At 43.7% G+C, this 12,025-nt stretch overlaps 1 protein-coding gene across 2 annotated transcripts in view; it reads left to right on the forward strand.

Moving 5' to 3' along the window:
* The first annotated feature begins 3,950 nt into the window (after positions 1 to 3,950).
* Positions 3,951 to 12,025, forward strand: part of GPM6A (glycoprotein M6A) — a 342,679-nt gene continuing 334,604 nt past the window's right edge. The window contains exon 1 of one of the 2 annotated variants that reach the window (XM_082715847.1): positions 3,951 to 4,227. In XM_082715847.1, coding sequence (XP_082571973.1) covers positions 4,224 to 4,227 — 4 coding nt within the window. In that variant the 5' untranslated portion in view covers positions 3,951 to 4,223. Of the gene's footprint in view, positions 4,228 to 4,610; positions 4,681 to 12,025 lie in introns of those variants that run through there. The other variant, XM_082715849.1, reaches the window with a different exon arrangement.

Genomic DNA, 12,025 nt, shown 5'->3' on the forward strand with positions numbered 1-12,025 from the left:
ATGCATTATTTAGACGTTTTTTTCTCCCAACAGCCATAACATTTTTCTCCCTATCTTTCTATGATGACCTCCATGAGAGCTCTCAGCCGTCTATGCATCCAGTTCCCTGTTTCATCCAGTCTCCTGGGCACTGCTAAAGTAATCGCAAAGAGGTAAGCTGGCTTTTCTTGAAGTCTGCGTTCAGTCTTGGCTACAACTTCAATGCTGCTGGATGTTTCTTTTACTTACCATGGTCAGCTCCCTCCCTGTACCTTCCCACAGCTTTACCAAGCTTCACGACTTCTCTGAAGTGGAAACAGCGCTAATATGATCTTTTCCAGCACCTCTCTTTCCTAGTGCCAAAAGAATACTGAGGCTATCACGACTGTCTTTGGTCCACCTCTGTCCCAAAGCTCCGTACTTAAATGAAATCTTTCTTCTTTCCTTCTTTCATTCTCTCTCCCAACCTTTATTCCTATCTCAGAGGATTGTAATTTTTTTCTTCTTCTTTGTAGCTTATTCGTCCCCTTTGCTCCAGATCCCTTCTCTTCCTTCTACTCTAAGAAGTAGATCTAAGATCATTATCTCATATCCAGTAGTATACTAAACACGCTCATATTCTTTTATAGTTAAACAAACTTCCTTGATCCTAACACGTACTAGTTACTGCCTTATCTTCTTTCTTTCCCTGATGAGCCATGAATAGTGTGTCTACAGTATTTTCCTAATCCCTACTTCTCATTATTCCTCTTCAAACTTCTCTGCTCCTCACCCTTGACAATACTCTTGCTAATTGTTGGAGGAGGTCATCAGTTGACCAGGGAGCTGGATCTAGACATTGAGGGCTCCTCACCCCCTCCGTGTCCTTGGAATGTGCGTTCTGTCCAGTGTACTAGGATCTGCTTCAAGAACATTGCTTTGAGGCATGCCTGGGTAGCTCAGCCAGTTTAAGCACCTGCCTTCGGCTTGGGTCATGATCTCTGGGTCCTGGGATCGAGCCCCGCATTGGGCTCTTTGCTCAGTGGGGAGTTTGCTTCTCTCTCTCACTCTCCTTCTGTGCTTTCTCTCTCTCTCTCAAATAAATAAATAAAAATCTTAAAAAAAAAAAAGAACACTGCTTTGAGAGAGTAACATGTTATTGACACTGTCTGAATGGTAAAGGTGACTGAACCCCATTAAGCTGTCTGTATCAACTCTTAAGCTTCTGGTGGGTGAGTCCGGAGATCTACTTGTCTTGTGGCCACCAATGACAAGCCTTCTACATGTGTCCCCTTGCTTATTAATCCTGCCACCTACTTGTCTGGAGTGGTCGGCCTCTTTCTTCATTTCTCCCTGCCTCTGTGTACAGCGGCCAGGTTCAAATTTCACTTTGGGAGTACCTGAGGTTGAGTTAACCAACATGGAAGTCTCACCAGTCTCATAACTGGTGTCATAACTGCCAAATCCAAAGAGAGCGTTTCAGTCCTTATCTTATTGGCCCCGTCTGTGGTATCTAATCCAGTTGGCCATTCCTGTGGGGAAAATTACCCCACCTGGGTTCTTTCCCTAGCCCAAGAGGATTCTTTGCCCTCCTGTGTATGGACCCCTTGCCTACAGCTATTAAATGTTTGTGTGTTCTAATTTCTCACTGTTGATGATCTTTTTCTCTCAATTCTGCATTCTCCCTGAATGAATCAAATCACGGTGATGCTGGAAAAGTATCTGAGACAGAAAACGCTCAACGCGTGACCAGCAGTTACTCTCTGCCCACATCAAACCTTCGTATTTGCAGTAATATAATGTAATGAAGCGTCTCCATTCACCTCAGAATTTAGCTAGAGCCCCAGTTGTGAGTTCAATGACTGGTGAGAAGCTTCATGTTCTAAAAAAGAAGTGGGAGTCCCATGCCCACGGGACTTGTGGGGAAGTGAACAAGACTGTGGGGCTAGAAATGAAGGAGGAGTGGAGAGATAATTTGGAGACTTGATAGACAATCAGCTGCGAGACATGAGAAAGCAGAAATGCTGGAGAATAGGCATTATGATTAGAACATAGAAACTGAGACAATGAATTACTTGACATGCTTAGTGAATGCCTGTATGAAATTATGTAATTTGTTACAACTCGGATGAGATAATGGCTTTTTTATACCTGAGATCCAGGATATTGATGTCCATTTATATGGTCACTGTAAGACAGATTATGTAAACATCAAAATTCACTTACAATCAGCCAAAAGAGTAACAGCATCATGATTTAGATGGCAGTATATAACAAGTTATATTTTTAGTGTATTTCAAAATTCTTATAAGTCACTGAGAGTGTCTAAAATATTTATAGATTACACTCAGTGTTGGAAGATACCACTGTCTTGCTCAAGCATGCAGCCATCCACACTGATACTGAGACACAGTGTTGTTAACTGGTTGAGATCCTGAACTCTGGAGTGTTTCCACTCAGGTTTGAATCTCACCTTCTTGTTTATTACCTACGTGAATTTGGGCAAGTGATTTATTTATTTGTGGCGCAGCCTCATCTGGAAAGTGGGAATAATCGTATCTCCCTTCTAAGTTTGCTGTGAGAATTACATTAATTAATATAAAGCCCTTAGAACAGTGTCCTGCATTTCATAAACTGTACTTAATGTTATTATTGTCATTTTATATTTTGGAATCATAATACAATTCCATTAAGAAAAATAAAACTAGTTCTAATTTTTTAGACTTTTTTAGACTTGTAATGCTTTGAAATAGGCCCTTGAGAAGTAAGTGGCTGGTTATTTGTGGTGATCCAAAAGCTGTGTTTAGGAATTAATCTCCATACATTCATCATTTACCTTGATGGAACCCATGGATAAGTGTTACACTTTGCTGCAATCACAGTTCCTGTTAGTCAATTTCCAGAAACATGATGCATTTCTAAATGGTGTGTTGAACAGTTACAACTTCCATCGACTACTTCCTTTCCCCTCCCACAAGAATAACTTTCTATTCCCATTTGACTGAAATGCATTTCCAACACCCCTTCCAGGAGTGTACCTCTTCCATTATGTGAGAAACAGCTGTGCACATGTTTCTGTGCCATTTTAATGATATGCTCTGCATTTCTTCATGTCTTTCTGCTGAACATTCTGTTCTTTATTTTTTGTATCACCTCTTCTGCATTAGGTAGCAACGTTCCTCAAGGTTAGTAACCTTGCTCACTTTATTTTTCCACATGTTTGTGGCATAGATTTGTATACTTTAGGCTGAGAAAGAAGCTTAAGACACTTTGGGGACAGATTTGCTGAAATTAACTTCTCCAGTCTGAAACCTGAAAGAACTAGGCCATTATAATTACATAATTTCTTTCTTTTCTTTTTTTTTCTTTTTTTTTTTTTTTTAGCATGAAGGGACCTTAGAGATCCTATTTTCCAGATCCTTCGTTTTACAAATTAGGAAACTGAGTCCCTGTATATCAGCAGTAGAGCCAGATCACAATTCATCCCCCCAGGCGGATAAGCCCAGTGTTCTTTCTGCAGCGTCAGCTCCCTCCTGGATTGAGTCATTTATTTTCCAGGTGACTTCTGCATATTATGGGTGGGTGTGTTGGGGGGGGGGGAGGGCGCTTTTAGTACTTCACAGCCTTGCCAGGTCACAGAAGCCAACATATATAACATAGAAAAAAGAAGATAGATTTAATATAAAATAAAAGGAGAGTTTTCTTTTCCTCTTGTCTTCAGTAATATCGTTATTAAGGGAAGAAAAAAAAAAAAAAAGAAACACCACACGGTATACTTAAGACAAGAGACGGTCTTAGGGAATGTAAAATCACCCTATCACATCTGTCTCTTCTGGAATGATCTGTTCCTAGTCCCTCCGTTCGGGGTTATTATTTTGGCCACAGTGTCCCCGGTGGGGGGCCGAGGCCAGGCGTGCGTCCGCCGTGTGTATTCCGCGTTGCGGGGCGGGGTGGGGGGAGGCGTCCGCACGTGGCCCGCGGCTCAGCGAAAGGGGGCGGGGTGGGGGGCGCGGGGAGGAGAGCGCGCGCGAGGGGCCGGGCAGTAGCCATTAGCCTGACGAGGCAGGTGGGAAGAGGGAGGGGTCTGCGCGTCCTCAGAGGCTCAGGGAACCCCGAGACCCGCTCCGCCGGGAGGGGTGAGGCTGCCACTCGCCGCGGCGCCGGGAGCTGAGGAGCGGCGGGGAGAACTTGGTCACTCGCGCCCGTCTGAGGCCGCTCGTCCAGGGACGTGGGCCCCGAGCCGCCGCGCTGCAGGACGTCGGGCCATGGGTGAGTGCGCGGGCGGGCCGCGGGACTGGCTGGCGCGGACGGCGAGCGGACGTGGCTCGGCCTCCCCGTCGGGCGCGGGACCTCTCCCGGGCGCGGGACCTCTCCCGGGCGCGGGGCGGCGGGGACCCGGCGGAGGGAGGCCCGCGGGAGGCTGCGCCGACGCCCCCGGCCGCGAGTGCGCGGGGACGGCGGCCCGGGGGCTCCGCGCTCGGCGCCGGGGGAGCGGCGTGGGGAGCCTGAGGGGGCGGGCCGTGCCCGGGGACCGCCGTCCGCCCGCGTCCCCGCGCCGCAGCGTGCCGCTCGGGGAGCAAGTTGAGGTGGGGCGCGAGGAGCGGAAACTTCGCACAACTTCCATTCGCACAGGTTTCCGCGCGGGAGGGGCCGGCGCGGGGCGACCGCGGGGACGCTGGCGACGCGTCCCCGTCTCGGCCGAGTGCCGCATTGGCACAAAAGGTTGGAAGTTGAGGCCGAGGGCCGGTGGGTTCTGCCTGCGCCCCCGCGGGGCTGGGGGCGGCGGAGCTGGCGCAGTCCAGCCCTGCGCGAGCTTCTGGACGGGGTCCATGCGGCGGAGTTGGGCGGCCGCCGCGAGGCACGGCCCCAGGAATGTGGCTGGGTGGGGTGCGGGGGTGGAGGGGTGGAGGGGTGGAGGGGTGCGGGGGTGGAGGGGTGGGCGAACCTGGTGCGCAACCATCGATCCAGACCCGGCGCGAGGAGCTGGTCCCTCGGGGAGAGTTCGCGGAGCCGCAGCGAGGGGCGGGAGAGGAGGCACCCGCGCCCTCCCAGACGCGCTTCGCTCGGCCGGGGGGACCCGCGGGGTCGCGCGGCGCTGCATTTGCCGGTGACCGATGAGCGAGCCGCCCGCAGTCGGGTTTACTATTCCGCGCCCGCACACGCATTTCTTCGCGTCCGAGTCCGTCGCGCGCCCCTCCCCCGGCGTCTCCCTTGTCCTTTGTTGGAAAGGATTTCTTCAGCGGAGAGGAGGCTTCGCGATCGACGTGCTCGGGTTGAAATTCCTAAGTTCCCACAGACTCAAGGGTTAGGGGATGCTTGGACTGCTAATCGGCGGAGTTTATACACACTGGCCAATTTGGGAGAAAGGAAAAAAGAGGAGGCTGAGGACATTTTTGCCTATGAATGTGAGTTGTGGTCCAGACATTCATAGTCCCTTTTTGCTTGACCCGGAAGTCTTAGAAAGACCCATTTTGAAGGCCTTTGAATAAAGCAGTGTGGCAAAGGATCTCCAGAATGGAGATCTGTCTTTAGAAGTTTTCTGAAATATTGGAATATTTCCAAGTGAAAAAGGAAAGATAAAACATTTTCCCAAGTGTGCAGAAAGTATTTCAGGTTTGGTCTTCCATGCTTTCTTTTCATTGTACATGAGAATGTAAACTCTTGTGGGACGCCTGGGTGGCTCAGTGGGTTAAAGCCTCTGCCTTCGGCTCAGGTGGTGATCCCAGGGTCCTGGGATCGAGCCCTACATCGGGCTCTCTGCTCCGCAGGGACCTGCTTCCTCCTCTCTCTCTGCCTGCCTCTCTGCCTACCTGTGATCTCTGTCTGTTAAATAAATAAAATCTTTAAAAAAAAAAAAAAAAGAATGTAAACTCTTGTGAGTATAACACACGGAGGGAGAAAACTCTTAGGAATGGAAAGCCGAAATAATTGACTTAATGGAATTTACTCACTTACCCCACTAAAAGCACTAAGATACAATTTGTATCCAACATGCAAGTCTCTAGAAAGAATGAAATCATTTACCTTGTAACCTTAAGCTTGAGGGGACTATCTCTGAAACAAACAGTAAGTTACTTTTAATATTGAAGTTAATTGTTTCTCTAGCTTGCATTTCCACACTGTAATGAAAACGGTTGGTCCTGAATTTTACTTCAGTAGCCCTTGGATAAATTAGCCATGATCCCTGTTACAGGAAGCTGTTTTTATGGAAACAAGGTGGAGCTAACACCTGAGCCCTTAGGGTAATCCTGAGTTTGGTCTCTAACTCTTACAGATTCTCCTCCCTATTTGTAATCTGACAGATACCTAAAATTTGTCTCTACCTTCTTTACTTAACACATTACATTTTTCTTACTGAGATTGAAATCACTAAGAACTCAAGTTGGCTAGTAAGAGAGAGTAGATAGAGCAAGCAAGTGAGAACCCAGGGGTCAGGGAGTAGAGAAAACTAGTATGTAGCAACAAAGAGTGAGATCAAGATGCCAAGACTCAGGACAGTGGCCCACACCCTCAGTGCAGAAATAGGAAGAGCCACCGACCAGATAAGGGCTGATGAGAGACGGAAGGAAGGAATTATGTACAGAAACTAGAGAGAAAACTCTTCGTCAATTAAGGTCATCTTTCTCCTCTTCTTTTAATTTACTTGTGAAAAACAGAGAATGTTAGTCAGAATTTCTTTCATTTAGTGGTAGCAGGGGGTGAGGACGTTGGAGTCCATACTGCTAGGATGAAGGGGAAAACAGTGTAGGAGAATGCCTGGGTATGCCAGGAAGCTGAATCCATCTTTTTCTGGTGTCATGACAACCGAAATTTATCATTTATAGAAAGGAAGATGGTGCTATGGGAGTGAATATAGCAATCAATTCTTGTTTGACTCAGAAGAAATCCATACTCTAGCATTGTAGAAGAATGAGGGTAATTGGTTAATCAAATATTCTGAATAATTTATAGTTATATCTATAATGCACAAGGCTAATTCTCAAAAAAAAAAAAAAAAAGGAAAGGTTATTTGCGAAGTGGGCAAATTGAGATTTTGGCATCTCTTGCTTCCTTATTTTATTTTCTTTCCTCAGTGATGCCTTCAGCTTATCTAGCTATGCAACAGGGTTTTTCCTCTGCCCTCAAATATTGCTCTACAGAAGGGATATTATGAAGTGTTTCATACTAAAAAAATGCAGGACTAACTCTTTGCCAAGAGTATTTGCATTTTAGCTTCAAGGCCAACTTTGACCTGCAAGCTTCTAATAGTGAGATAGGTCCAGAGTATTTTTAATTTCTCCTGTAACTACATCACCTACTGCTCTTTGTTTTATTTAAAACATGATATTGGGGTGCCTGGGTGGCTCAGTGGGTTAAGCCGCTGCCTTTGGCTCAGGTCATGATCTCAGGGTCCTGGGATCGAGTCCCACATTGGGCTCTTTGCTCGGCGGGGAGCCTGCTTCTCTCTCTCTCTCTCTCTGCCTGCCTCTCTGTCTACTTGTGATTTCTCTCTGTCAAATAAATAAATAAAAATCTTAAAAAAAAAATAAAACATGATATTGGACATTGTTCAGTTCCAGAGGTTATTGTGGGAAGTTTCATGGAGGGAGTGGTATTGAACCTGATTTTGGGGGGGGGGGGGATGTGAAAGGGTTTGGTAAGAGAAGAGGTGTTCTAGATAGGACAATGGGTCTTTTCTCAAAGCAGGAAGGAAATCAGTTTTAGGGAATTGTAAGACATAGAGCTGAGTTGACAGAATGGACTTGATTTTGGAGAGCCTTCAAAAGTAACCAGAGGAATTTAGAATTTACACGATAGGAAACAGGGAGTCATGGAGGGTTTTTGAGCATAGAAGAATTACAATGAAATTAGTGCTTAAAGGAGATGAATTGATCAGTGTTGTTTAATTCAAAGGATACATTGGAGAAGATAGACCCAGAAGATAGACCCAGTTGTCAAAGTAATCCTGAAATGATACGACATACATTTAGACCAGCCATAGTGGAATATGGTGACAGGGGAAATGAAGAAAAAAGATAGATGAAAGATACTTCTAATGAGAAATCTATAATATCAAATGATTGAGCAACATTGAGGAATAGAATGTATCAAATATATATCAAATAAGGATATCAAAAAAGGATATGTCAAATAATATCAAATCTCTGGAGATGTGAAACATTAAAAACTGGGGAAATAATGGGTCCCTTGATAGAATATTTAAAGGCTTAACCCAATGCTTTATTTCCCGATGCTCTGGATGGAAGATTAATTTCATTTTTGGGATGTTAATTAAGAGGTGATAGCTAGACATGTAAACCTAAATATTTAGTTGGAAATACACAATGAGAATTTAGTAGAGCCTAGGAACAAGAAGGAAAATAAAGATTTCAGGGTTATCAACCTCTAGTGAGAGGTAAACCTGCACAATGAATTAACTGTTTGAAAGTTAATATATAAGGAGTGCTAGTTGAGGGATTGCAAAAGAAAGGATAAACACCTGCAGGAAGAGGAACGTAAACTACATAATGCCCTAAAATTAGAGCAGTGAAATGTGACATCTTTCACATTCAGCTTTAGATCAAGGAGTCTAAATTTCGATGAGAAGAAAATCAGGCGGAAATATTTTGTTCTTACTCAGTTTCAGTAAATTTGGACATGGTTAAGGATCTGTAAAATTATTTGCGAATTTAGACAAAGAATAATGAAACATGGTATTGTCTTGAACTCATACTAGCTTTAGGAAAAATATGGCCCTGTAGAGGTAAGTTATGAACAGGGTATAAAGAGCCAGGATTTGAAGCAGGAGAAACAGAACAGATGATAATGCTTTATATCTTTGGGTGGGTCATGTGAGTCTTGGGGATTCTGTTTTCCCTTTTGTTTGATGAGGGAGTTGGTAAGATTTGATACGTTAATGTAGCTCGGATCTTGATTCGGTAACAATTAGAGGGAAAAACATGCAAAGAAGATAAAGTTGAGCTATTCCCATTAAGCAAAATAAGAACAATTTAATGGCATTAGACTACTCGGTAAAACTTTTTTCTTTTTTTTTTAAGAGAGGAAGAGAGAGTGGGGGAGGGGCACAGGATGAGGGAGAGAGAGAGAGAGAGAGAATCTAAAGCAGGCTCCACATGCCGGATCTCTCAACCTGAGATCACAATCTGATCCAAAATCAAGTGCTGGGAAGTTTAACCGACTGAGCCACCCAGGTCCCCTGTTAGGTAAAACTTTTAAACTTCATCTGGCCTCTGGTATGTTACTCTCCTTGGAAAATTTTAAAAGTCTTATAGTCTGAACCTGAATAGAGAAAGATAAACTGATGTTCTGGTTATCCTTGCTACATAACAACTGTCCCCCAAACCAACGAATTAAAACAACAACTTATTATTAACTCTCATGGCTCTGCAGACTGACTGCTGAGCAGTTCCTGTTGAAGTCTGATGCCTTTGCAGTCTCGTATCTGCTGGGAATGCAGGCATCTGAAGGCCTGACCGGGTTGGTTGTCTAAGGTAGCTCCCACATATTGGCAATTGATGCTAGCTCTTGGCTAGGAGTTAATTGGGGCTGCCTTCAGGTGACTTGGGCTCTTCACAGAATGGCAGCTGGATTCTGAAAGGCAGCATTCCTAGGACAAGTGTTCCAGGAAACCGGGTGGAAGCTGTAGGGGAGGGGCATTGGGTCCCTCCTCTTGCTTTGAGGAGCATTTCTACAAGGAGAGAAAAAAATGGTAGTAGCCAGTTAACTGATCTCATTTCTAAAAAAGATGTCTTAGAAGTGTGCTTTGCCATACAGACCTCATCAGGTTTACAAGGCAAAATTTGAAGTAAGGTTTTTGAAACACATATGATAAAGGACTGAATCTTTAATTAGAAATATGAAGAAATCTAGGCAGTCACACTAAAATTTCACAGCAGAACATTTGAGTGTGGAAATTCATGCCTGGGTGCAAATGTGTTAGGAGGGTGCTGGGAGAAGCTCTACTCAAAATAATTTCAAATAATCTCAGTCTTTCTTATTTTAATTTAAATCTGAAGTTTCTAAAGCTATCGTGAATTACTATTTATTTCACTTGGAATTTAGTTTGTGTCATCAATTGGAATATAGGTCAGTAAATCTTTTATTTAATATCCTTTAATTATAATAAACTAAATGCTTTGTGATGAACTGCTCAGAAGCTTGCTTTAATTTTCAAAAACATATTAATTATACAAAACATAATTTGAACTGGTGGAATGTTGACTAAAAATAAGTATAGGCTTAAGTATTCTCATTTTTGGAACATATGTTTCCAAATCAAAGATATAAGATTTAACAAAACTTTAAATGTAAATTCTCATTTTATCATTTTCAATTGGAGAGGGGCAGAGTTGTCATTTCTAATACAAAAATACAGGGCTTTCTCCTAGACAACTGAGAAGCAAAAATTAGGGTGAATGAGATGGGTTTAAACTCAAGGACAGAATTAGTTTCAACCTAGAAACTTAGTGGCCTTAAAAAAGAATTAGATTCTGACTTTCAACTTGGTTGATTTGAGGTCGTTCTATTTTCAACTACTTGACAAGAGATGAGGAAATAGGATAGGTGATGTGAAGTCATATACTTGACGCATACTACGCTATACAACAAACACAACCAGATCTTACCAAGAAATAAAGGCTTGACCTACATAACCAGTATAATCAGAATAGTGCATGAAGAGTCCAAAGGTAATATGACATGTAGTTAAAATAAATTCTTTAGTTTGTTAAGATCACCTGTCAAAATAGTCACTCACTACTTGCTGCATAATGTATAAGATATGCCAAAACTATATAATAGCAAAATAAGTTATCTCTTGCTATTTCCACACAATTTCTTGTTCTAAGGCCTCTAATTATATTGTCTCATTAGAATAACTTAGGGAATATATTATGTTCCAATTCCTGGGTCCCACTGCCAAGTCAGGTTGAGAAGGTTTGGGCTTGAGAAATGGACCTGCAGTATAACATGTAATCTAGCGTTTTGAGGTGGGAAGATTGGGATATGATTTTAGAAATAACCAATACAGAATGCCTGCCTCTCCTTCATCAAGCCAACCGAGCTACAATTGTAAGTGTTACTCTTTTATTTGTATGTGTAATATATTACATTTATTCCAGTTTCTAACTCTAAAAAATGTTACCAAGAGCTATGCCTTGGGATTGCTGTTACATTTCTGTTTCTTTTCTCCCTTAAATTTGCTAGGTCTCTAAAGGTATTGCCTGTCTCTTTCTGTACCAGTCACTCCGTAGCCTTAAGATGGGGTCATGCTCTCCGGAGATGACTGAAACTCTTCCCCTGAAGGTTGCTTATGATTTCTAGTCTCATGGCTTCAAGGGTTTCTGTGTTCATAACTCCCAAACTGGTATTGCTATACACAGCTGTCCCCTACCTCCACCCACAGTCCCTCTACTCCCTCAAACTCAGTATGTTCAAAACTGAATTAGTTACATCCTTCCTGTATCTAAATGGTTCTCACCTCTTTCCTTTTCTTGATGACTCTTGGATACACCTGGCCTTGAGGATGTAAGGTCCTAACATCTCTTACCATCCACACTGTTTTATCATACATCATGAACTTTGCTTTCATTCAGCTCCTCCCCCTCCTGCCTGGGTTCTGGTGGTCTTTCCTGTGCAAGTTACTTCCCTTCTTCCATTCCCCGAAAATCGTCCCCCTTTGTGGATCAGCGCACTCCATTCAAACACAGCGCTTACATGCCGTTTACCTCACCGCTGCGATTCCTGCTGTTCCCTTTCATGCACTTTTTCCCTAAACAAAAGAAACTACAAACCAATTTTAGTATATGTGCTGCCGAAGCGAGCACAAGAAACTACAAACCAATTTCTTCTCTTCACCCTTAGCTTTTTCTTACCCCCCAATTATCTAATCATGCTCATTTTGCTCCTTGCCAGGCCCTTTCTGTTTCTTTGTTTTTTGTTTTTAAATTTTTTTAAAATTTCTTTTCAGTGTCCCAGAATTCATTGTTTATGCACCACACCCAGTGCTCCATGCAAAACGTGCCCTCCATAATACCCACCACCAGGCTCACCCAACCCCCCACCCCCC

The sequence above is a fragment of the Mustela nivalis genome (genome assembly GCF_964662115.1).
Source record: "Mustela nivalis genome assembly, chromosome: 20".
In the NCBI taxonomy this organism is placed as follows: Eukaryota; Metazoa; Chordata; class Mammalia; order Carnivora; family Mustelidae; genus Mustela; species Mustela nivalis.